This window comes from Oryzias latipes, chromosome 7 (genome assembly GCF_002234675.1).
Source record: "Oryzias latipes chromosome 7, ASM223467v1".
Taxonomy (NCBI): Eukaryota; Metazoa; Chordata; class Actinopteri; order Beloniformes; family Adrianichthyidae; genus Oryzias; species Oryzias latipes.
In genome coordinates, this window is record NC_019865.2 from 16,062,056 (window position 1) to 16,088,454 (window position 26,399).

The 26,399-nt window shown below is 38.6% G+C and overlaps 1 protein-coding gene across 1 annotated transcript in view; it reads left to right on the forward strand.

The window, feature by feature from the left end:
- Positions 1–1,186: 1,186 nt before the first annotated feature.
- The window catches only part of LOC101165481 (metabotropic glutamate receptor 7), a 74,511-nt gene continuing 49,298 nt past the window's right edge, over positions 1,187–26,399 (forward strand). Inside the window, exon 1 of the mRNA XM_020704723.2 lies at positions 1,187–2,627. Within this exon, the coding sequence (XP_020560382.1) occupies positions 2,124–2,627 (504 nt within the window). The 5' untranslated portion in view covers positions 1,187–2,123. The remainder of the gene's footprint in view (positions 2,628–26,399) is intronic.

The window sequence follows — 26,399 nt, forward strand, 5'->3', positions numbered from 1 at the left end:
AAATGCTGTGACAGACCCCCTAAAGTGGCCCGCATAAATTAACTACAGAAATAAAAATGAAAATAAAACAAGAAAGAAATAAAACAAAAACACACAAAAACAACAAAAAATAAAAATAATAAAACAAGATTTAGGGATATGTGAATGGATATGATGGTTTCTAAGCATTGCAGGGGCTCAGAGGGATATGACACCACAAACTCAGCACACCAGACTCTCAGCCCCCCCCACGGATATTTTTTATTTTTTTTAAACTTGTCCTGTCCAACAGCTGGGCAGACAGATGAGACCTGAAGGCCTCTTGTGTTGGACATATTTTACTTTAACAACAGGGGTTAAGAATCTTCTGACAAACCAGAGGTATGTCTGAATAAACCCCTTTTGTAATCGAGGCCAAACTTTATTCATTTTAATTGTTTTTGAAAATCTTTTGTGTTGGACCGGACGGAAAAGGAAAGGAGGGAAGAAGAGAGAGGGATGTTAGAGAGAGAGGGGGGGGGGGGTAGGAGGGTGATCATAGGAGGGGGTAGAGTATAACCATGAAGCAGCATAAAGCAACAAGTTGCTGGATGTTTATCATTACAACAAGGTCCAGATAGAATACAAATCTCAAAGGGGCAGAGCCTGTCCTCACACACACTCAAATGTTATAAACACACCAGTTAGCTGCAAAAATGTCCACATGTCAACATGTACACAATACAGATAGTGTTCACACATGCATACTTATGCCTTCAAGCCAACTAGTGTGAGATATTTCATTCGATCACGCAAACTATTAGTGCAAAGGTGAGCTAACACCTGTGCTCAGTTGAGCGATATTTTACCTGCACCCGGACAGGCTAAACTAGATTTTTGTCTTATGTCAAACCCTCCATGATTGTTGGAAATTGACGCTGCGTAAAGCCGAACCTACATATTAGCATGTTTGTGTATACACCATGTGTGTGTGGTTGGTGCACAAGAACTAGTGCTGTCTACAAAAGAGGGGTTGGTTGCCTGGGAGACCAGCTTGGACCCCTTTCAGACGTGTGCCCCCCCCCCCGTTTTAAAGGTGCGTCAGTAACGAAGCCTAAACTATTTTAGGAAAGACAGTTGTCTATAGGTGCTTGGGCACCTCTCCGCTGTGTCAACAGTATCAACACTAAAGTCTTGTGCTTGAGAAAAAGAAAGGAGGGGATGGGGACGTGCACAGACAGAGAGAAAGATTATACAGCAGATATCCGGGCGCAGAGATGGACTGATTGTCTCGTGACTGTAAAGGCGTTTAGTTTTAGTTGCTGTCATGTCTAAAGCCTCTTAGCGCCAACTTCCCGGACCCCCTCCATAAAGTCATTTTTCCCTCTGCCAGCTGAATGAAGTCTCGCATGGAGAAGGGACCGGTGGCGCACGGAGCTGTGACTCATTCACTTCTCTTTCCACACGAAGACGGAGAAAGAGGCTTGGATTTAATTAGCCATGTTTTTCCAGCCCTCTGCTCAGTGATTGCACATTTGCGCTTGTATTAATCGTCTTCCCCTCTCCCTTCCCCTCTCCTTCGCTCGCTCTCCCTCTCTTTGGAGTCAGGAGGGATGATTATGCGCCCCTGGGAGGCAGACACAACAGCCGAACGAGACATCTCTGCGCTTCCGTGGAGTTCTTCCGACCAAAAAGAATGTCACCTACTTCGGCGGGTCTTCGGTGTGAATGAAGTGTTGCTTTTGAGGGAGGATGTCTTTTACGTTACCTTCGCCTTCTCTTTTGGCGTAACTGCGAGTTAAAGGTGTGAAGAGACGCTTTTGTTTGACGGTCATGCAGCGCTTCTTCTTCTCGCTCCAACCGCATTCAGCACAAAAGGACACAATTAGGGAAGTTTTTTTGCGGAGTGAATTCGCCGGGTGTTCGTGATTTTTCGTTGGATGCGGGGCTGCACTGTTCAACAAGCTGCGCCGCTCGCTCCTGGATGCACTATGCAGAAGGATGGGCGCAGTTTGCCTTCTTCTCCTTCTCGCTTCATCAGTCCAGCTTGTTGAATCTCCTTCATGGTGAAAATGATGGACTCGCTGAAATAAACTTACCATCTTTTTCCTCCTTTTTTATGTTCCGTTTTTAAGCACCAGCGGGTTGCATCCCAAAAGTTGACTATGGCTCGACCAGGTTTACGCACGAGCCTGAGACCTGTATGGAGGGTGCTTTGCTTCGTGAGTACTGTGCTAGATTTTACGCTCCCCCAGGAAACGTATGGGCCCCATTCAATCCGGACTCAGGGCCACTTGACCCTCGGAGGACTGTTCCCGGTGCACTCGAGAGGGGTTGACGGGACGCCGTGCGGGGACCTCAAAAAGGAGAACGGCATCCAGCGGCTGGAGGCCATGATGTACGCTTTGGACCAAATCAACCAAGACGAGCAACTCTTACCCAACATCACCTTAGGCGCTCGGGTGCTGGACACATGTTCAAGGGATACATATGCTCTGGAGCAATCTTTAACTTTCGTGCAGGCCCTGATCACCAAGGACACCTCTGACGTGAAGTGCACTAATGGGGAGCCCCCGGTGTTTGTCAAGCCTGAGAAAGTGGTGGGGGTCATCGGAGCTTCTGCGAGTTCAGTATCAATCATGGTCGCCAACATTCTGCGCCTTTTTCAGGCAAGTCTGCAAAAATCTAGTTTTGTGGCTTTTACGTATTTTCCTAATTCTTTCCGTATGATTCATATGCGCTTCAAGGGGGGCAAAGAAAATCGTGCATCCACTTCCTCTCCCCGCCCAGGCAGGAAAGTCAGTCATTCCAAACTATCTATGGCGCCATCCTTCACCATCTGAACGTGAGATGTCAGTTTCTAACGATAGTATCAGCTCTGATGTGTTAATTGACTTTAAAACTCGCGGGCACAAAAGGCAGGTGGATGTGAGCCGGGTTGTTTTCTAATCCGCTCAGCAGTACGGATGCTGTGACAGCTGAGTGTGCTGTTGCGTGTCCCTGGTGGTGCTGAAAGAACAGTTCCCGTCTGTTTCAGACTCACTCCGGAGTCTGGTTGAGTGGGCATTAACAGCCTGGCACAATCACACCCAAACTCAACAACCTCCTCCTGAGAATAACAGGCCTATTTCATGTGATTGCACATGATTGTATGAGCCTCTTCCTCTGACATGGCGAGACTGCAGGCGTTGTTATAAATTGTTTGGAACCTGAAAGGCTTGATTTATGCTTGAGATAGTTTGCCTCATCTACAGGGGGCCTCTCCTCAAAATTAACTTGCTTCAAACTGTTTGCAGTCTAATTGACTTGCATGGCTGCAAGTAAATGAAATGAATTCACACTGCTTATTTTAAAAATGACTTAGCGTGGGTTTGTGGGACCACATCCTAGTTCCTGTCAACTGAAAGTCAGTTGATGTTGGCCCTCTGCTGCTACTGCAGTGGTATGGGAAGCAGCAGCGGGGCACCAATACAGCCGATTAATTATTTAAAACGCATTTCCTTAGCAAAATAGCTAATTAGTCGAAGGAGCTCATGGATGTTTTACAAATGTACAAAATTCTGCACAGTTTTATCTGTGATGCAGAAGGAGTAGAGTAGAGTCATTAAAGCTGCAGCATTTCTTCTAATCATTAGAGGTCTAAAAGTACAAGCCGCAGTCAGTTGTCTAGATTTCTGTGCCATATTTTGACAAACAATACAAGTATCTTCTTAAATCCATTTCCATCAACTTAACAAGCTTTTAGTCTCCTTTCATCGTCTTTGTTTGTTCTGCCTATTCACATTTGCATGCATCCACACATTACTTTTATTTATTGATTCACTGTTTTATATTGTCCTCCAGGGTTTTGTGGCTCAACAGACTGATGGTCCTCACCGCGACTGTAAGCCTTAGCTTTCTTGTTATAGGATGGGTTTCCCTATTACACTTATACAACTCAATGTTAAAAGCTTTGAAGCTTCTTTACACTGGTTTTGATGCAACATTTAAGGGAATTGAGACTTCTTCTTTGATGGTAGCTGTGGGCAACACTAACTAGTGTGCATTTCTTTCTGAAACCGAGAAGGCTTGAGGCAAGAGAGATCAGTCCCTAATTCTCCTTGCTCTCTTTCTCCTCTCACCAGTTGGGTGTGCGCGTCGGCAAGTGTCAAGCTGTCAGAGTGTAGGTGTAGTTCATGCGCAATGTGGCAATGAAGCTGAGGCGTTGTAATCAAGCTTGAGGAATCTGTGGAGTGACAGCAGTTGTCATACAGCTTCATCCATCACACTGAATTTCATCTCATTTCCCCAAAGAGTTGCCAGAAAGCTAGATTGAATCACCACAATCAAATCTGCACAACAGAGAGAAGGGAGATCCAGTCCTTCTTTGAAATTTTATTTTTGCACCTCAGCATTATTTTTGTTCTTAAGGGTGCCAGTTCTGTTATTGCAGAGAGAGCCAAGATAAACCTAAGGTCAAATGAGTCTTAATTCAATTCAAATTTAAAAATACCTCAACCCCTCGACTTATATATGCATCAGATCACTTCCACTCCAAAATTACCATAATTTATCATCTACATGAAAGCAAAAACACAAGTGATTTTTTTTATAGCTGGAGATAAATGCAGACATCAAGAGGTTGATAGCCCCCGGGGAGAAATGACAAGTTGAATTAGGCACATTTTCACTGGTAAAAACCTTTCAAAAGTGTTTAAATAATTTAAAACACCTGAAAAGTTCAGTTTCATTTCCTATTTTCTGTTCATCAAGTTTATTTTAAATTCGGGTGAAAATACTTAAAGGTTTAAAAGTTCATCAGTCTTTTGCTATTTTTTAATTTCTGATATACACTGTAACTAATTAAGGATTCATTGTGCTTCAGGCCTGCTGACAGTGTTTCCCTGTGGTACCCTCCTTGCCTCATTCCCACATCTTTCTTAGCAAATATCAATAGGTCACATGATCTCTCGCCCCTGTGATAAATTAAGCATCAAGGTGGCTAAATAAGGATTACAGATTTCATCGCCAAATTCTTAAGATAATGTAAGACATGAGTGGATGCTGAACTATTAATGCTGGGAAATTGGCATGTGTGATAGATTTTTCTGAGGAACCATGAGGGCTGATCAATACTGTTGTCATGGAGAGGCAGATTTGCTGCTAAGATGTTTTTATTTTGGTGCCCTTCATGCTGTTTTCGAAATGAGAAGCAATGATGCCGCATGGGGGGAGTAGAAAATCAATCCCCCAAACTTTGGAATTGTTATCAGGAGATATGATGTTTTGCACCTTTGAGATTTCTTCCTGATGATAACTGTCCACTCTTCAATATTAGGAGCAGAATAACACCGCATTTGAGAAGACCTGACAAACTCAGGGGCATTTGTATGTCTCAGCTTTTTCAATAGATCTCAAAATTGATTTTTAACCCAAAGACATTAACATCAGGGGAGTGCAGTCTGCTATTTTGTGTCACATCCTTTCTCCCAAAGGTGGAGGAAAAAAATTGTATTGAATCCAAAATAACTACACCTTGTTCTCTTATCTAAGGGTAGTTCCCTTCTTGGAATAGCTGGCCATGTCAGGAATTGACATCCTTTACCTTCATGACCGTGACAGGCTCCGGTCAGCTCTCCTTTTTCACACAATCATTGCTGTGACTGATTTGAAAAAGACGGAAGCCTCGCAGGGTGATCTCCTCAGCCAGGCCGGAAAAGGGAGGACACCCAAGAAATATGAAGGATGGCTGCAAGTTTGTGTGTTGCTCTCACAATGACACCAAATATCAGAGGTCTAGCTTTCCTGTGCTGCCAGCAAAGTCAATTAGTTACATCTCTCCTCCTCTTTTCAGCCATATGTGACAACACACTGTTTGTATGCCGAGTAGTCATTGTTTTTGAAACACGCACACATGCACAAACACACAAGCCTGGAAATTGCCTTATTACCACAGCTAAGAGAGCAGAAACACCACTGTCTAGCGAAAATTTAATGAACCACACCAGTGGTTCCAGCTTTTTCTTTCCATCACTTACTAATTGGCTGCTTTTCAGGCTGTAATGCACCTGATTCTCGTACAGCGCAACTTCACAGAACTCATCTAAACCTCGGATCATATGGAGAAGTATTTTATTGGCTTAGCAGTAGTATAGATATACATTATTATATTGATAAGCATAATAATGGAAAAACTGAGTCGGTGAGTTGCTATACTGCACTGCACTGTTATACTACGGTGTGACTGTCACAAAGGAAGAAGACATTTAAAATAATTGAATAAAATAGAAAGACAGAAAAATAGAATGTTTGTCTCCCTTGTGAAATATTCCTATAAGTTCTCCTGTGGGTGGAAATTAAAACAATTTTCTGAAAATGGAAGATTTCAATAAGTGATCGACCCAGCCGGTCATAACTTTTCTAGCTTGACTGTTGAGTTATTCAGTTTGGGAAGAGATTAAAATATGAATCAAAAACTTCTGTCCGTGAAGAGCCGTGCAATAAGTAGGATTTTAGGTGATAATTTCAGAGTTTGATTTGAAGATTAATGAGATATAATAACTGTCCTGCATGCTGTTTTAAAGTGAATATTATGATTATTATTTTTTTGGGTAAACTTAATGCATCTTCCCTACCCCTGCCAAGCCTGATCAGCGGAAGCCTAAAGAGTGTGGTTGACATTTAGAATCTCCAGACTGAGCACTTCATCCAGTGAAATTTTAGGTCTATTCTCATTTGTGCCCTCGTAGTTGGAAAAGCCACGGAAAAAACATACATTGACATACATGTGATAATCATCAACCCACATGATTCATTTTTCTTAGCCAACATTTCAGGCAAGCAAGGCGGACCTGAGGTTAAAACGAGGGTGCAGAAATGTTCTAAATATAGACGAGTAGCTGTGAAACATCAGGCCTCATCTCCATATTTGTTATCAATATACTTCTTATTAAAACACTTTACCAATCTATTCCATTAGATAGTACATGCATGCAGTATATTTATGAATAATACATATTTAAAGTACAAAATCTGTGGATAAACCATAGAGTTGTGTGAAGCAAATACAAAGATCCATTGCGAGGGACAGAGGCTCCTTCTTTTCACTTGATACAAATATCCTGCATTAATTTAAAAAAAAAAAAAGTTTTTTAAAGCAAAGCCTTTTCACACCAATAAATAACGGATTTCATTATTTTGTTTTTCTTCCCTAAAATATTTGCAAAAAAAGTACTACTTCAATAATATGAAAGCTTTAAACATGACTTTCATAAAATCCTTTTTAAAATAGTGCAAATAGAGCTGTACACGGCTGTTCGATAATTTACCGCCTTTGGAATTGCACTGGGAAACACATACAGCAAATAATTAAAACGGAAGCATGTGCCGAGAGAACTGTGGACCTTGAAATAAATGTGTGCTATCTGACTTAATTAAGCAGATATAGGGAGGCAGAAGTTCACTCCATGACTGAATGCATAAGGGTAAGGGAATTACGTTGAGAAGTTACAATAGTAAACTTTTTCATGATCAAAATCAAAAAGATCCAAAAATATAAAAGCTGGTTTTTTTCTAAATAACAGACTTGTTCATGTCTTTATCCTTGTCTTCTATATTTGCAACCATGATCTGCTGAACAGCATGAACCTCCCTAAATTTCTTTTTTTCTTCAAGTATGCAGTTATACAAGCAACCAATACTTACTTAAGAACAGGTCAATCCCACCTGCTCTTTCAAATTGGCTGGATATCGGTGAGTATTGCTGTTTCCCAGGCCAGACTTCGAACATATTGGATGAGGCTAGTAAGGCATCATTGATCTATGTCTACAAAGGAATTCTTCCTAGTTTTGCTGGTGAAATGCAAATGATACGACTCAATGCATTTATCTGGAATGGCAGCAATTAGAAATGCACAGACAGCATGTACAGGCATGTATTGGCCTTTTTTTCTGAAATTGAAAAAAAGTAGTTTGTTTTTCAAAAATTAATGTAAGAGGAAACTAAAAAAGAAAAATTAAGAGAACATTATCTTTTGAAGACAGGGGAACATTTCTCTTTTCCAATCCATTAAGGGAGTTCACATATATGAGCAGCTGACGCAATAAAAAATAAAAAATAAAAAAATTGTGTGAAGCAACTTTTCATTTTTATGTTGGCACAAGGCTGTTATGGCATCTCCTTGCTACAAATAATAAGAGTAACAAAAAAACCTAACATAAAAGTTATTCCACATGCCCGGAAGGCTAATGCATTTTATTGTCCTGCTACATAAAATAAATTAAAAATTGAAAGAAAAAAAAGTCATGAATAAATTTTTCTGTATGAAAACATGGATGTATAAATATTCAGTGTTCAATTTTTTTACTTTCAGTGAAAATGTTCTTTTTTTAGCCGTTTCCATTTCTAGTTTGTGAGTGTTGAGTCTGCAGTCTCATCTGGGACCTTTGTTTGACAAAGCCTAACTGGGTATAAAACTCAAAGACACTATTCCTATTTGATTGCCCTGCATTTAAAAAGGGAAAAATCTATGATAAGAAATGTTTAGCCCTTCTAACTTAGAGTCTGAACAATATTTTGAGAATAGGGCTCCAACACTTTGTTAAAACTTTTTATACTCTTTAGTTGTTAAGCAGAAGGAGCCATGCAAGAGGAAACCCCATTACGTCTGATCCTCTTATATGGATGAGTGGAGAGGCACTCGAAGGTCTCTGATAGCTGCTGATCTTCCTCTTACTTATTCCTCCAAAATGAAAAAGTAGTTCCTGTTGATTCTGCAGAAAACTAACCTTATTTTTTAAAAATCACAAAAATCCCCAGACGCTGTGGGTTGATATTTTGCCTAACTTTAACATTTTATCTACAGAGGGCTTACTATCAGGAAAGTCTATCTTGGCATTGTTTTTTTTTTTCATCTTTTGTTGTTTAAGGTCTGTTTTCAGTGCTTTCTTTCAGGGTTTGTAAAGTGCTTTGAAAAGCGCAGTCTATTGATATTTTTGCTGCGCTTTGTTCTGTGTTTTTATCTTAGAAATCCCAGGTTCCTTTGAAATCTTCAAGTAAATAACAGTAATTCCTGTCAAAGAGAATCACGTTGCAAGTCTTTAAAAACAAGAGCAGCAGCAACGGAGAACATGGAAGATGAAGTTTTAAATCTTCTACAAGTTATTAAAGGAAAATGAAGTGCATGTTGTTTCCACAAATGTCAGCCAGGTATAGTCACTTAAAAACATACTCAAGACAATACACTGAACTGAATGAACAGTGAATGAATAAATACAATAATAAAATGCAAAATAACTTAGAGACAGGATTCCTGTTTAGAGTTTTTGAAGATCAGGTTCCAGTTTTAATAACAAAAAAATGAACAGCCCCTTATCTGTCTTGTACTTTGGGGGGAAATTTGTTGCTTACATGTGGCCAGTGATTTTTTTTTCTCAATTTTACGCCTCAACACATCCAACAGGAATGAACCTGAGAGGATTTAATTAAATTTCAATGTTCCTGTGGCTCCACTCTTTAACTTTGACTAAAATTGTAAGGAACTGTGGACTTTTTGTTCACAGAGAACAGCACTTCTCACTGTCCTCTATTGTTGGACTGGTTGTATTTCAATGGAAAATTTCTGTTCTGGGCCCTGATATGTGTTCAAGTAAGTCAAGACATTTTCCACATCCTTAACCCTTGTGCTATCCTATGACCCCACCTTTACATTGACATGTTCTCCCTGCCATGACAAAGGTGGATAAAGGTGCAAAGATTTCATGTAATCCATGGACACCAGTGAGGTTCACAAATCATTGAAGAAAAAAAGGTTCAGCGCACAGTCTTTGTCACGGCGGGGGGATGAAGGAAGCACCCAGGCGCAGAGAGGAGGAGGCAGTTGTTCAAGGTGGATAAGGAGCTTTAATAACTAAACAAACTAAAAACCAAAAACCACTGCAATGCAGGAAGTTCAAAACTTGAAACACTAGAAACACTCAAAAAACTCAAAACAGGGGAAGAGCAGAATTATGGACCAGCACAGGAGGAAGGGAAAGACAAGACTTAAATACATACAAGGCAACAAGACACAGGTGGAAACACTCAGGACTGATGGGGAAAGGTAAAACTCAAAACCAACAACAAAACAGGAATTACTACAAAATAAAAAAGGAAATAAAGGAACCAAACACAAAGAAACTGAAACCGTTACAGTCTTGTGGGGTCCAGATGACCCAACTCCCAATGTTAAAGTGCCTAGGATAGTACAAGGGTTAACTGTGAATGTGTGTGTCAACAGAACACTGGGTATATAAAAAAAAAGATAGAAAAAATGAAATTATGAGTGTGGATCATCCACCTTAATGGAGGAAAATTAAAAAAACAGCAGAATGAAATAAAAGTATACCGTAACAACACGAAAACATGAACAATCCTCTACAAAAATCACAATGTCCACTTTAACTATTGTTTACAGGCTCCCATTTTGACTGAATATATCAAAGGTTTTGCAATAAATTAAAATTCAATTGCTAACAACAATATAGTTTATCGTAAGCAACCATGGTGCAAATTTTATGGTGTTTACAAATAGGATCAATGTATAGCTAGCCGCTGAGTTAAACTGCTTTTGAACAAGGCAATAATTTAAAAATTATAAAATAGTATATATAAAAGTATCGTATCTATTTAAAGCAGACATAATTGTTTACACAAACTATTTGGAAATGGTTAACTTTAGCTCAGGAGTGTGAACATTTTTTTACAAAAACTGCCACATTTGGTGAGGTAAAAATGTGTGAAGCCCAACAATTTGGCCGCTTTCTTTGAAATCTTACAATAACATTAAATCCAAATGAATTAGTCAATGAATTCCTTTTGCAATGGGATATTTTTAATTTCTTCACAAAGAACATAAATACATTTAAACACGTTTGCCAACATTACTGTGAATTTCTGATTTGAAGACCAGAAATGATATAAAGTTCGTCTAGAAAAAACCTTTCATGACCATTAAATCTGGGTGACATATTATGTTATATATTATTCAGAATTAAATTATCACTCTAAACCTTTAAATGTAGACTACGTGAAAAGAATATAACACAAATATTTATCTTTTTGTGATTTTGTGAAAGAAATCCTAGTTCTCAGAAAGTGCTAGGTGCCCCATATTATTGGAGGTCTGACAGAAGCCTGCAGGAAATTTGAATGAAGGCCGCATTGGCCCACAGGCTAGACTTTGGACATGCCTGCTGTTTAGCTCGTTTTATATATATTTTTTTTAGTGCAATGCCATTTTTGCTGATTTGTACTAAAATGTTTTAGCTAAAATAAATTTTAGCACAAAGTAATGGAAAGAAAAAAGTGGTTCATTGAACAAAACTCCATGGATGCCCTATAATAAGATCCTGTACAAAAATAAGAGGTAATATATTTCAGTTGAAAGATCAATTTTATAGTGTAATTTTTTTTATTTGGAATGTAACATTCATAAACCCTCCTCTCGACCATTAGATAATAATAAGTAATAAAGGTTAATTTTTACTTCTGGGAACTGGAATGTAAGTAAGTTATGTTTACAGAATTCTTTTTTAATTTCCCCTCTGCTCAAATTGGTACGGTCCAACTTATCATGGATGGTACAGTCTGTTCTGGATGTCTGGTCGTGCACTTCTGTAAACCCGTAACAAACATGACATTTGCCTTACTTAATCATCATCACAGAACCTATAATAGATGGTCTGGCGTTCGCTCGCTGACCCACCAATTAAAGGGCCTCCTGTTTTTGCTGCTCTATTTTAAAACATAATCAGTCACCCATGGTCTGGATTACAGCAATGTCTCATAGACTTTTTTCTGCAGACACATTTTTGCAGAAAGCCTCAGCAACAATGCACTTAAAATACAGTTTGCCCTGTGCAGCATGTTTCAAACTTAAAAGCAAAAAGGAGCTGCATTGCTCGCAAGGCTGTCTAACTGTCCCTGGAGGTTGATGGCACAAAGCTGTGCTTAGACTGCAGGCCTATGTGAGGCTAAAATCCAGGCATGCCTCTAGAGGCCACCAAAAAAATAAAAAATAAAAAAATAGACAAGCCACAAGGCAGCTGCAAAAGACAGAAAAAAACATAGTGTTCCTTCTACAAACTTTAGACACAAAGTTAGTTTTCTCCAGAGTTATGGAGTCCCCTCATGACGGTGGCCTCAGCAGTAAATACTATTGTATTGACTGATTCCAGAAAAACATGCTTTGATTTCCTCTTTTGGTATTTGTAAGTATATAACATTTAAAAAGAAATGTATTTTTCTCTAAAATAATTGACTACAATTAAAAGTGAAAATTCTCACAAAACTGATGTTTTGTGAGAAACACTCTTATTAAGTATTTATACATTTAAATAATAAAAACTTTAGAATTCATGTAAATGATGAATAAAACAATCAAACAAAGTGTTAAAAATAGAGGATTTTCTCCTTGTGAAATGGAGTAGAAATCTATTTGAATATAGCCGTATAAAATAGAAAATGTGATGATTTTCTTTTTTTCTGTTCGGACTGGAAGATGTTAAAATAAGACAAAAGAGCATTTGACTATGATATCCTTGTTTCTCCCAAAGTAAGCTGGCACCTTTGTTCGGATGTACCTTTGTCATTGCGTGTGGGTGTGTTTGTATTTCTGACTGAGAAAGGTCGGAGTGCTGTGTGCTTCTTCTTCACAGAATACAAAATAAACTGCCACAGGGATTCATTCCTTGTCCTTGAGATGTGTTATTGCAGCATGGCTTCAGGTTGCATCAGAACATTTTCAAACAACAGGCTGTAATATATAACCTTTATATCAGCCAGCAGGGTTGTAGAAACCCTAAATTAATAGAGTGCAGCATCAGCCTGGAGCAACTTAAATACCTGTTGAATCTCAATCTGAAAAGGAAAGAGACAGAATTTAGACTTTAATAGCTTCAACTTAATTTTGGAGCTGTTAGCAGGGAGGTCATGTTTGTTAACTATTTATTATTTCTTTTGGCTCTGTTGCTGCTTATGCAGCAGTGTGTGCATGGTGCATGAGCTTTTGAGTGTCTCTTCTCTGGAGCATGAAAAGTATGCTGTGCCTCAGCAGCTGGAGCATTAAGAAAAAAAACGAGTTGACAGTTGACAGGATTACTGTGTTTGGATGCAAAAAGCCTTTGGGATTTCAAGTGCTTCCTGAAACGCCAGCATGTTACTTTTGCATTGATTTGAGGGAAAGCCTCAATCATCATCGACATTTAGCAAATTAGAGAAACTCTCTGAAAGGGGTTGGTTAAACCACTGTACCATTGAGTGCCGGCCAGACTTGTCTGATGACAAAGCCGAGTCTTTTTTTACTGCCTTATCAGTACTGAAGCACTTATGTGTTGCCCTTAATGAGGCCAGAAGGATCAATACAGAGTTGTTTATCAATGAATTACACAAAGAGCTGTCATGCGCTGTTTATGTGAAGGTCGAAGGCCAATCAGATTAGATGTCTGCCTTCAAGTTTTCCAAGTTGTGAAGTAAAATCATCCAGATCCATTAATACAGATCGACACATTTCCTCTGCACGCTTGTTGGCGAGCATGATTGTAAAGAGCTTCTAACTCTCCAAATAATTAACAAATTTTTGTCAGGACACATTTTTAAACAACTCTGTTGAGAAAGAGGAACATATTAGGGGCTGAAATTGGAAAATCATGAATTGGAGCTGGGTTTTCTGTCAGAGCTGCTGTTGGTGGTTTTGTTTTTATGTATATTGTGAAGAATTTAAACGTCTTCATTCATTTGCATTAAAAAGATGAACAGATTACAGGTTAAAGTCCTAATCCAAATATCCTTTCATCTATGTTAAAGATGTTCCCAATGGCCTTTTAATTATGATTGTTGTTTTTTAGGATATAGTTTATGCAGAGCGGCAGTGGTTCATAAAAAAAATTACCTCTGAGTTGCAACCACGCCACCCTTCCCTTGCCAATTACTGAGAGCTCTCTGTTTCTGCGCTCTCCCACTAGCTTACAGCTCCTTGGAGTGATGAGCCACATTGGAGCCATACACCTTTGAGTCAGATGCCAGCTCAGATGATGAAAATTAAGACGTACATGGATCTAGTCATCTGACAGGGAATGCATCAGAATGGAGCGGAGCATGGGGCTTGTGTTGTATTTTCTAAGTAACAAATTAAGTAAAGAAATACTCAGAAATGCAATTCTGAGCTTAATTTTCTTAATATATTATTGGAGTGGGTCTTTAAAAGAAAAGGATGCATTAAAAAAGCAAAAAATTAAGTTAATATCTGTTGTGTTCAAGAATTATATTCCTTTCAGGTTTAACTAAATGCTTGAGTTGGGCCATAATGTAACCATACCTGTGTGAAAAAAAGAAGCAATTTAATCTGTTTATTTGTGGAATCAAGCCATTTATTTGTGGCTTGTTTGTGTAGAGGCAGTGATAAATAACACATTTTCTTGTTTAAAGTGGATGCTTCATTGGAAAAGTCTTTGCCTGATCAATACATTTGCCAATGTGTGTGTGTGTTAATTCGAGTTAATCACACTAGGTAGTGGCGTTGGACACACGTGTTTCTACACAACGTTAACCAGCAGTTTCATTTTTGCTTCTTGTGCTCTGATTAGGTGCAGAGGTTTGTATCAGCCTGAGACAGATAATAAACAAAAAGTTTTCTAATCTCAAATCTGAGGTTAGAGATGAGATGGCTTCAGCTTGCCGTATGTCTCTGGGGGATTTGCAATCAATGCAGTGCCCTTGCAAATGACAAAATCATGTCCGGTTGTGTGTGTGTGTTTCTCTGCGTATTAGTAATCCTTTGCTCTTGGTCCTGCTGCAATTTCCCTGCTCCCGTACACAGCTGGAAGCACATCACACCTTTTATATTTGGAGAGCCCAACCACTCTGAGGTTGTGATTTAAAAAGTGTTATAATGAACAAAAAATGAATGTATAAATAAGCAAACACGGGGCACATAAAAGCACTCTCTGCAGGTAATAGATATGCGCAGCCAAGTGCACCGCTAAGGCTTTAATACTTTTTTTCTCGCTTGCACAATGATGTAAACATTTATTTCCGTGCTGTATGCCGTTCACATAATCCTTGCTTTCATCATTTCTCTATTCACAGGTTCAGCTCCAGAGAGGTTGATATGCAGACATTTTGTGTTTGTGAACCCAGTCATGATTTATTGGGTTGAATTCGGATTAATGCTTGGGGAAATTCTTTGACGTGTGACGCGTGAATTCATTTTTCAAAGAAACGCATATCCAGATAAAATAGATAAGGATTTTTTGAGCTGCAAATGTTTAAGAAAATTGCTGGAGACTTTAAGGATGAGAATGTTTTATGTGTTCATTTCACAGATGATGATGTTGGCACAGTTGAGATTCATGTGATTTTTTTTTTTTTTCCCCCTGCAAAATCTGCATGTTCCTGCTGTCATTGAAAATAAAGATAACCCTCCAGTGGTGATGTGTGACAGTGCCATTGTACTTGACTGGTCTCCTTCCTGTTTCAGCTGGTTAACTTGTCTGAGGGTAATTGTCTGATCAGGCGTCAGTTCCACATCTTTGATTCTGGCTCTGAACTGCATGTCAATGTTTAGCCCTCTTCACACGCTGTCTGACTGTGAGTGGAAGTTCTGTGAAAGGAGCGTGACACAAAAACACATTCTACATAAATCTTCTTGCTCCATTAGTCAAGACGTTTGCTTTTATGAATCATGATCTGAGGCTGAATCGGAGTCTGTTTTCACATAATAGCTCTGACTGGAAGACTGCGTCTCGTCCCTCAAAAGTTGGCAGGGTTTTCAGTGCAGCACTTGAAAAAATTGCTTGTGTTTTCTGAACACCAGTTGTTCATTGTTCTGGTTGTGCAGTCGTACCCCGGTGTTGTTGACATGAATACAATGCAGACAATCAACTCAGCCAGCAGGATGGACTTAAAATAAGAGCTGCCAGGCTCTGAGTGGACGTGGAAGCATTCACACCTGTGTGCAGAGAAAGTTCTGCTTAATGAGGTTTACTCAGTTTGGCTGTAAATGCATTTCTAAATGTAAATAAATTCAAAAACACAAAAAACACACATCCCTGTTTTAACAGCTTTGTCAAGCCTTTTGATAAGACTCTTGATGTTAGAAATGAGTCTAGTCTGTATCCCACAAAAACAATGCAGGCAAAATGCAAATAAAAGAAACATTCATTTGCAAAACTGTTAATGAGATCAGAAAAAGATGCCACTTGAATGCAGGTTTGAGATAATTCCATCATCTCATTGGAAAAATCAACCTCCATTTCAAAAGGATCTAAGCAGACTTAAGACAAACCACCTTTTCTTTGTTTGCAACATTTCCTGTATTTAAATGCAACTTTTTAATATTTTTACAGAATCTTTCGAACCTGCTTTAATGAACAAATTTATGGTTTTCTTAAGTTTGTTCTGCCATTGAGCTGCATACTAAATTTCTTCAAAAAGAAAGAAAAAAACAAAGGGTCCTAAAAAACAGACAATGATGAAAGGAAAATCAATATTTGTGTTGCTACAAAATAGAAAAGTCTCATATCACTTTTTGGAATATGAAGACAGTAACTTTGTTTTTATTTGTACAAAGTCAGTGTAAAATATTTTTGTTTTTATGGAGGGCAAATTTTAAATTCACTGTAATCTGTAATTTTAATTAATCAATGTGTAAATAATTTACTCTCAACTGTTTTTCTTTCTCCTGATGTATTGTGAAATATGACAAATAAACATTAAATAAACATACTCAAACATTGTCAACATTAAACTTCTTTTGCATTACATATGCTCCTACTTAATCATATAACACATAAAACAAATCTCTAAAAAAGTGATTTTTTGCACAAATGAGTTCAGACTCAATAGGATTTCAATGATCTGCAGATGCCACGTTGACAGCACATACGTTGACTCTGGCCGCAACTTTTTTTCCCCTGGCAGGTCATAAACAACTTCAGATCCTGAGGCAGTTTTGTCTTCCTCCTGTCTAGACAGAAAAGGAAAGGTGACAAGGTTTTTGCCACTATGACCCACAGACAGCTGGATGGGCATAAAAGCTGTTGTCTCAAACCGAGTTCTTACCTCTTGTGTAAAACAATTACAACTGTATAGACATACATTATTTTAGTGTAAAAGGATTTATTAAATGATCAAGTCCTTTTTAAACATGCGTCTAAACAATGTTACTAACATTTTATCTGTTTGTTCCTTCATTTTAACAGCTGTCACATTTTCTGGATTTTAAATGGATTAAAGTTCCTCTGCGTCTGTCATTGATCTATTGCTATAGCATGCCCAGTGGTCTTTTAAATGATGATTGTGCCGTTTTTAGCCAAAATCCAAAAACTTGTGGCGTTTTCTGGGACATAGTTTCTAAACACGGTCATCATCAGAGTAGTTATTTAAGTTTTTAAGCTCTGGTCATCTGCATGCCTTTATTACTTTCAATGCCATTTTTGTCTCTATTCTCCAACACAAAAACATTGTCTGCAAAAATTACGTACAACTGGAATTTGCACAATCTTCATTGAACCGCATCAGGAAAGGGATGCAATGGTTTGAGGTTGTACTGTATCATCAATGGAAATACACAAAGTATTTTTTATGCTTTAAAAATAGCTGTGATGAGTGTGGTACTCACAAGAGCACTACCATCCCAGAGAGGTTGATTTAGAGGCTATATGTCATGTGCATGTTGCTGCGAAGATGCAGCAACATCAGCTCTGGTTCCACTCGAAATGCCCTGCACTCCATCCTAACCACATACTGTACATGTCTCAAGTGTACGGCACTCCAACAGAAAGAATGCACATCTTTGATTTTTCAGCTGCTATCTTTGGCCTACAATTACACAGCGCAACTAAAGAATTATTTTTGAGGAACAGAAAGCAAAGACAAAATGAGGCAGTCTTGGCCATATTGTCTGTGATATTAGAAGAGAAAGAGGCCTGCTGATGATGCTTTGTGGAGTCTGAAAAGAGAGCTATAGCAGAAGAGCCTGCAATTGGAGTCTCTCAGAGACATTTCAGGGTGCTGCAGGTGCACAAATAACAATGTGTACATCTACCTCTTTGTATTCCAAGTGTACGTGGGGAACAAACGTGCAGCCACGCTTTGTTATTGATAAATAATGTGTCACTGCTATGTTAAGACTGGTCAGAGCTGTAAGGCAGAGCAGGTATGTAAGGCTATTGCACACACAAACAATTTTCCATCCCATAAATATGGTAAGATGTCTTTGTGCAGAGAATAAAAACAGCTCTCCATAGCTAAAGGCGCAACAGGGTGTGTGACCTCTATTGTGTCTTCTTGATATTACTTATTATTTTATGTAAAAAAAAATAAAAAAAAACTGCAAAGAAAACAGTTAAAAAGATAAAGCTAAATTTTGTGCACTTTGTGGGGTGGAAAAATCAATGTAGCCAACTGTAACGGGAGATCCTGTTTAAAGGAAGGCATTTGAAAACACTTAGTCATAAACCTGCAGGTTATTTTTCTCATATTCTCACCAAAAGTTGTGTTTCTGTCACATCTGAGAGGGAGCACACAGCAGAGCCTCAATAGTCAAAGCTGCTCTATTGAATCCCTGTGTTTTTTGCTTTGTGTGAAACTTTACAAAGTGCCAGAAAGAAAAAAAAAAGAAATTTAAAAAAACTCCTGAAAGGTATTTTATTGAAGAACATTGTTAAAGTTTAACTATCACTTACAAGGGACAAGATCCTTCAGCTACCAGGATAAATTGTGTTTGGAAAAACAACACTTTTACTTAACAGGGATAAAAGCTGTGCTTCTCTTTGGACACTCTGATAAGACTTTGAGTGCTATTTGCTGTTGGGAAATTATTTGAAACACCCATGGAGTTGAAATAGCAGTGTGTTTACCAGATAGAAAGATGGAGGTCGGTCAGGTTCCCTTTCCACCTACGCCTCAGCTTTACTCTACTGTGTGGCTCTTTGGTCAAATATCTGATTTGTGAGTCATAGCTATCCTCTGTGCCCATGGAGAAACATGCTGGTTGTCTTAAAATACACTCTGGCAGGGCAGGCGTGCAAAAGCTTCCAGGCCCATCAAGGTGTGCTGGAGCTGCTCAGGGGACTGGCACGAAGTGAGCGGGATAGACGAAAGGTGAGGAAATCGACTGGGAGAAAGAGAAGTGGGTGGATAGGTAAGACAATGGAATGTCAAGCTAAATGAGAGATTTTAAAAGCCTAACTTTCTGTCATGCAACACGAAGGCTGGTTCAGCAGTGTGGGCCGGCAACTCTGTGAAGATGGAGTTTCTGATTTGTGTGTACCAAATAAGACAAGAAAGAGTCAGGCTCTGGAAAACCACTTGAAAATTGGTAAAGGTGCAGAATGCTGTGGTTGTGGTGATAGTGAAGAAGAAATTCAGTTCAATTTCGTTTGTTGATACTTTTTTTTTTCCCAACAAAAATACAGTAGATGCACCAGGCCAAAGCATTGAAAAAAAACTTTGATTTTTGTGATTATTTTCATTGCAATTAGGTCCAAACCAAGCTAATCTGTTAAAGTTACTTCAAGAATCAACTTATTTTGGAACATTTTTAAGCATAGTTTTACATGAACCTGAATAAAACACATGTAGAAGTGTGACTCCTCCCTACGTTCACACTAGACAGTTCACACTAGACATATTTTGCGTGTTTAAGAACATGCTATGCTAGGATTCATAAACGCACATTCAGCCTGTGGTGTTCACATCGGACAAGCAGGGAGTGGCTTCTTCTTCTATTGTGTTTGCTACTGTTTACAAGCGCATGTCCACCACGTACAGTTGGAGGAGTCTAGGTGTTAAATGTCGAAGCTGTGCAGATCTCGTGAAACTTGCTCCAGACTTCTTCTTTTACAGCTCTACTCCAATATGTAATAACATGATGTTATAGAAATTTAGTCGGGCACAAACTGCAATTATTAATTTATCCTCCATGATCATGTTTACAACGGTTGGCATTTATGTGTTTTGAAAAGGACGCTATCTACACGTCACTCCAAGTCCCTGATTGGTTAAAGTTCAGCTGATAGAAGTTTCAGCACGTGTTCAGTGAATGGCCGGTTTGTAAGTAGAGCCTAATAACAGGCTTAAAAATTTGCGTAGCAATGTGCGAGGGTGTTGAACGCTGAAGCCCAAAACGTGGGTTTACTTTTCATTGACAGTTGCATGCTTGTAATTTGCTGCAGCCGGTGTGAATGTAGCTTCAGAGATAATATCAGGAATGGGTTGTTGTCGGAGGACCCACTTGGTGGCGGAAAAGTATTTAAAAAACTTGATTAGAACGTAAAACATACTGTACATTGGCTGCCTGCTTTGGTTAAAAAAATAAAAAATAAACTATATATATATATATATATAGTTTATTTATTTATTTTATTTTATATATATATATTTTTGCACAAATTTTATTATATATATATATATATATATATATATATATATATATATATATATATATATATATATATATATATATATATATATATATATATATATATATACATAAAATCAGGTTATTTTTAGGTCCTTTGGATCTCCAAAGACTTTAGCTTGAGAAAAAATTCAATGTTCTGTTTTCACTTAAACTCAAACAAGCCATTTTCTTAAAATATAAACAAAGCTCCGAAATCTAGACATGCAAAAAAAGAGCAAAGTTTCTTTCAGATGTGCTAAATATTATCATATTTTTCTGTTTTCCTCAGTTTATTTACACGGTGGAAAGACTGCAAACAAACCCAGGTAGATACGCTGTGGTAAACATAGCAAATCATTTAAAGAACAAAAGTGAATAAAAAGCCCAGAGGAAGAAAAATGGAGAATGAATATCAGATTATCTGTGAAGTTGTTAAAAACATTACACAAATCAATGTGGGTCTTTGTTAGTGCCTTCAGTCCTGCGCTTATTGTCAGGGTGAGTGATCAGTCCATAGATTGTATGGTAATGATCTGGGACAAAAGCATGACAAGACCCTTAAAATGTCAGCTGATGGCTGCTAAGCTACAAACCACTTTGACAATAGTAAACTTCTCATTTTGCTTTTGTTTTATTATAAAAGCTCATTCATTCCTTATGTAGGTTTATTATCAGCAAAGATAAACTTTTCTTTGCCTAAAGTTTGTGTCACCTGTCAGATGACAGAGTAGTTTTCCTGCAAACTGTTGTGTCATTAAAAATTTAAATGTTTAGCATCTGGCAGGGTAACACTAAACACACACTTTGTGTTGTTTCTTCCTTTGCGTGCTGGGTTTTAAGGTATACATTCAAAGTGTAGCATTTATTGCAAATCGCTTTCACTTTAGAATGTAAATCTGCATTTATTTTCTGACCCAGACCAGTTTTATTTTCCAATTCTTTTGTTGTGATGGTTTCAAATTAATAAAAAAGAGAGAAAGATTAATGACAGCAAGATAGAGGGATTTGGCTGGCATTTGAGCAAAAGACTGGGGGCAGATTGTCTCAGCTTGGGGCAAACTGGCAGCCCGAGGACCTCTGTGGGCAGGAAGTGTCTGCTGATCATGTGCGTGGGCGTGTCTGCATGAAGAAAGATGACAGGGAACCAGACAGACAGCAAGACAAAGCTCGCTCGTCTGCTTTTGATGAGGTTAAAACTCGCAGAGAGGCGGAGAACAAGGCAGTGAGGCAGGAAGTTACAGGTTGTGTGAGTGTGCAGTGATGGAGCGCAGCCTTCAGAAAAGCAGAATTTGTGTGAGAACGAGGGACACAGATGGGCAGGAAGAGAGGGGGAGAGAGTGGCAGGGATGGGGAGGGAAATCTGTCAGTCCTCCCCCCCGCCCGTCCTCCCTGCCTGCCTCCTCAACTGTGCTGGCAGTGCCACGCTCTGGTAAAGAGAGATTACCAAAGCCCAGCCCGAGGTTGCTTGTATGGACACATTCATTACCTCTGTCCTGCTAACTAATGGCGTTGCCGCCTGAAGACGCAACCATGTTTGCCTGATTTGTGAAGCAGAGCAGTTCAGCCTTGGTGAAGAGGGAGAGATTTTAAAACTTGATAGCTGCTTTGTATCTTTATGGTTTCACATTTATAGGACATTTATACATTTTCCATAAATCTGACTGTGTTTTACAAAGTAAGGGGGCGGAGCAAGAAATAAAAAAGTCCCAGTAATGGACTTTTTTATTTCTCAAGCGTTAACCCTACCTATTCGTATCATATTTTATACACACATTTCTGAGACCCCTATCTCATAAGCATGATCTACATTTTTCATACAAATCCTATGTAAACTTTGGTCCATGTTTTTATTTTTATTATATTTTTTAATTAAACCTTTATTTTACCAGGAAGTCCCACTGATATGAGATCTATGTTTCAAAGGAGACCTGGGTTGTTTTCTGCCCTATCATCACTCCACTTGGGGCAGTTGAAGGGCTTTTGCTGCTCATTTCAAAATGGCTGCTTCCATCAAATCTCAAAAACACTTTTGCCAGATAAAGGTTTTCTATTTTCAAAACTTAATGGTAACAATAACACTTCCATCGGGATTTTTAAATGTATGCTTGTTTTTTTGGAAGAATGAGAACAATTCTTTATAGTTAATTATTTATAATAGAGTGACACCAGGTTGAAAATGTGTGTAACAAACTTGAGACAGTAGTGTCTTTTTTTCCAGAACATTCAAGTCAATATTTTTTTGCATCTTAAACTAACATTGTTATGAGCCAAAAGTAACCAAATTACCCAACGTATCATCATCTATACTATCTATATCTCATAAAAATATGATATTTCAAACTTTTGTGTGTGTGTGAATTTCATCAAAAGGAAATCTGGAAACACCATAATTCCAAAAAAATAGCATTTTCTGTCAATTCTTTGATGTCTTGGGTTCTGCAGGGTTAAATACCCTGCTAGGAGTTTGGTTTTTGGAATTATTTTCAAAAGACTCTGTGGTCAAGTCATAGTTTATATATTCACACTGTGCGTTCCATTATGCTGGTGTCATGTGTACAATATTCACACTGGCTTTCAGCCACATTCAGCATGGGGTTATGGCTGAATCTGTCAAAACCCACTGTCATTTCCGCCATCACCCTGGAGAGTCGTTGCAAATGGCAAGTGGAGCTGACTGATGTCAAGATATACTTAGTAGTTAATCATGCAGCAAACGCAGGCCCTGAGATTCCTGCAAGAAAAAGTGCCAGGCCTCACCAGATCCATTGAAAGCCTTTTGTGGGAAAACGTTCAGTCAGTGTGAGGCCAGTTTCTAAGGATTCCTCTTGGATTAATAAACCAAAACTAAAACAGAACCCAGTTTTTTGGAATCTCCTTCTTAAAGTCCCACACTGATCATCAATTGATCTATTGTAATAGATTTCCGAGTGGTCTTGTAAATATTATAATGCCGTTTTTAGCCAAAATAAAAAAATCAGTGTCTTTTTCTAAGTTGTGGGCGGGACTGTTGGCATGTAGTAAACCCACCCCCACTTCCTGTCATTCATCTGTTTAAACACTCTCATGCTAGTTTCCAGCCACTCAAACCCCAAACCTAACATTAGCAGTGTAACAAAAAATAGCAAGCAATATTGCAGCTGTCCAAAAGTGGAGTTTTTAGCCAGATGTCAACAGTAAAATGAAGACAAACATGGATCTATTTGTCTGCAAGTATCAATCAGAATGGAGTGGAGAAGGAATCAGATTGTGGCTTCCAGTAGTAGTTTCTATATCACAACTACAAACTTTTTCATCTACTCCTGATTCACAACAACTTGAAAAAAAAATACCGTACTCTGAAATGCTTTTTAAACTTTTGTTTTCTTTATATATGTGAGAAAAATGCTACAAGAACATGTTAAAAAAACAAAAACATGCTTTTCCTCAGAGTGGGTCTTCAAAACGGATGTTTTGTCTCTAAAACCTATGCATTCATAATGCTATATTCCTCCCTGTTTTCACATACAATGTCTTTTCATCTGTTTAAATTTTCCATGCATTTTATGAACCACAGTTTATTGCTGTTGCTACTCTGGGTGAGAGCTGTGTTTTGCCATATGCTTCCTATTTTTTCCTCTGTAACACTTCCTTTAATGCCGGGGATATAAGACAGCAGAGCCTGCTGCATCTGCAGGAATTGCTCTCAGCTCATCAGAATCATCACCTTCACATTAGCAGAGGTGGATATTAGAGCACAGGCTTTGCTGTCTTTCCACTTTTTTTTCTTTAGCGTTGGCTATGGTGCTTGTGGGATGCTGAATATGAGAATCTAACCAAAAGGCCATGACACTCTAATTAACTTTATCTGGCATTAACTGTGAACACCTGTAACCTTTACACAACCTCGCTTAGTCACCTCTTCTTTTAAACACCCAGGTTGAAATTCTCATTTAGTGTTTGTAAGGAGAATGCCACTATCCTCCCCCACCTGTTTTTTTCTGCTTTTTTAAAACCCTCTTTAGCCTTTGCCAAAGAATTTTTATTCAGGGCGGCCGCAGCACTTTGTGCTCCTAAATCAATAGAGCATTGTCCCCTATAACAGACCCCTGTGTTTTTCATCCATCGATCCTGTCAGCACAGATACATTCAAGAGAAAGCCAGACGATTACCCTCAGCAATCCTAACTTTGATCTATACTATAGATGGCAGGTGCCAGACATCAGCTTTGGGTAATTGTTATGCTGAAAGGGAGCAGCATTTATCATCCTCTCTTGGCCCGACTTCAGCGGCTCATGATCAGTTTGTGATAATTGTGATCGACATGGATGCAGCCAACGTTCAAGCATTCGCATGCATGCCTGTACCTGCCTGTTTATGTAACAAAGACCACACTTCAGTGCATTATCAAATATTTTTCACAGCAAAGGGAAAAAATTATCATTTCAAATTTCTACTCCGCATAATAATAAAAAGACAACCGAACACCAATTTTTTTTTTTCTTCACTGTAAGGTCATTATTGGCTGAAATCATTGTGGTAACAATACCTTTTTCAGTTCCTCATGAAAGACCCACTATAATGATTTTTTAAATCTATTTTGAAATTGTTTCCAGTGGTCTTTTAATTATGATTATGCAGTTTTTAGCCAAAATAAAAAAAAGGTGTCATTTTTTAGACAGGGAAAAATAGGATTTATTCAGCCACCAATTGTGCAAGTTCTCCCACTTAAAAAGATGAGAAAGGTCTGTAACCTTTATCATAGGTATACCTCAACTATGAGAGACTAACTAAGAAAAAAATAAAATAGAAAATCACATTATCTGATCTTTAAAGAATTTATTTGTAAATTATGATGGATTTAGTTATTTGGTCAATACCAAAAAGTTCAACTCAATACTTTGTAATATTCCCTTTGTTGGCAATGACAGTAGTCAGATGTTTTCTGTAAGTCTTCACAAGGTTTTCACAAACTTTTGCTGGTATTTTGGCCTATTCCTCCATGCAGAACTCCTCTAGAGCAGTGATATTTTGGGCAACACTTAAAACTGTAAACTCCCTCACAAGATTTTCTATGGGATTGAGATCTGGAGACTGGCTAGGTCACTCCAGGACCATGAAATCAAATGCTTCTCACAAAGCAACTCCTTTGTTACCTGGGCAGTATGTTTGGGATCGTTGTTATTATAATGTTCATCTTCAATGCCCTTGCTGATGGAAGAAGATTTTTACTCAAAATCTGACTAGCTCCATTCATTCTTTCCTTTACACAGATCAGTCACCTGGTCCCTTTGCTAAAAAAGAACACAGCCCAAAGCATGATGTTTCTTCCCCCATGCTTTACAGTTGGTGTGGTGTTCTTCGGATGCAACTCAGCATTCTTTTTCCTCCAAACACGACGAGTAGAGTTCTTACCAAAAAGTTCCAATTTTGTTTCATCTGACCATAGGACATTCTCCCAATCCTCCTTTGGATCATCCAACTCCCCTCAAGCAAACCTTAGATAAACCCGCAGATGTACTGGCTTTAGCAGGTGGGCATGTCTAGCACTGCAGGATTTGAATCTCAGGTGTAGTGTGTTGCTGATGGTAGCCTCTGTCACTTTGGTCCTAGCTCTCTGCCGGTTGTTCACCAGGTCCCCCGTGTGGTTCAAGGATTTTTTTCACCGTTCTTGTGACCATTTTGACCGCACAGGGTAAGATCTTGTGGGGAGTCCCAGAAAGAGGGAGACTATCAGTGGTCTTGTATGTCTTCCATTTCCTAATAATTGCTCCCACAGTTTATTTCTTCACACCAAGCTGCTTACCCATTGCGGTTTCAGTCTTCCCAGCCTGGTACAGGTCAACAATCTTGTTTCTGGTGTCCTTAGACAGCTCTTTGGTCTTGGCCTAATGGAGTTTGGATTGTGACCGTTTGAGGTTGTGGATAGGTGTCTTTCATATAGATGATGAGTTCAAATAGGTGCCATTAATACAGGTAACAAGTGAAAGACAGATGATCCTCTTACAGAAGAAGTTACAGGTCTGTGATAACCAGAAATCTTGT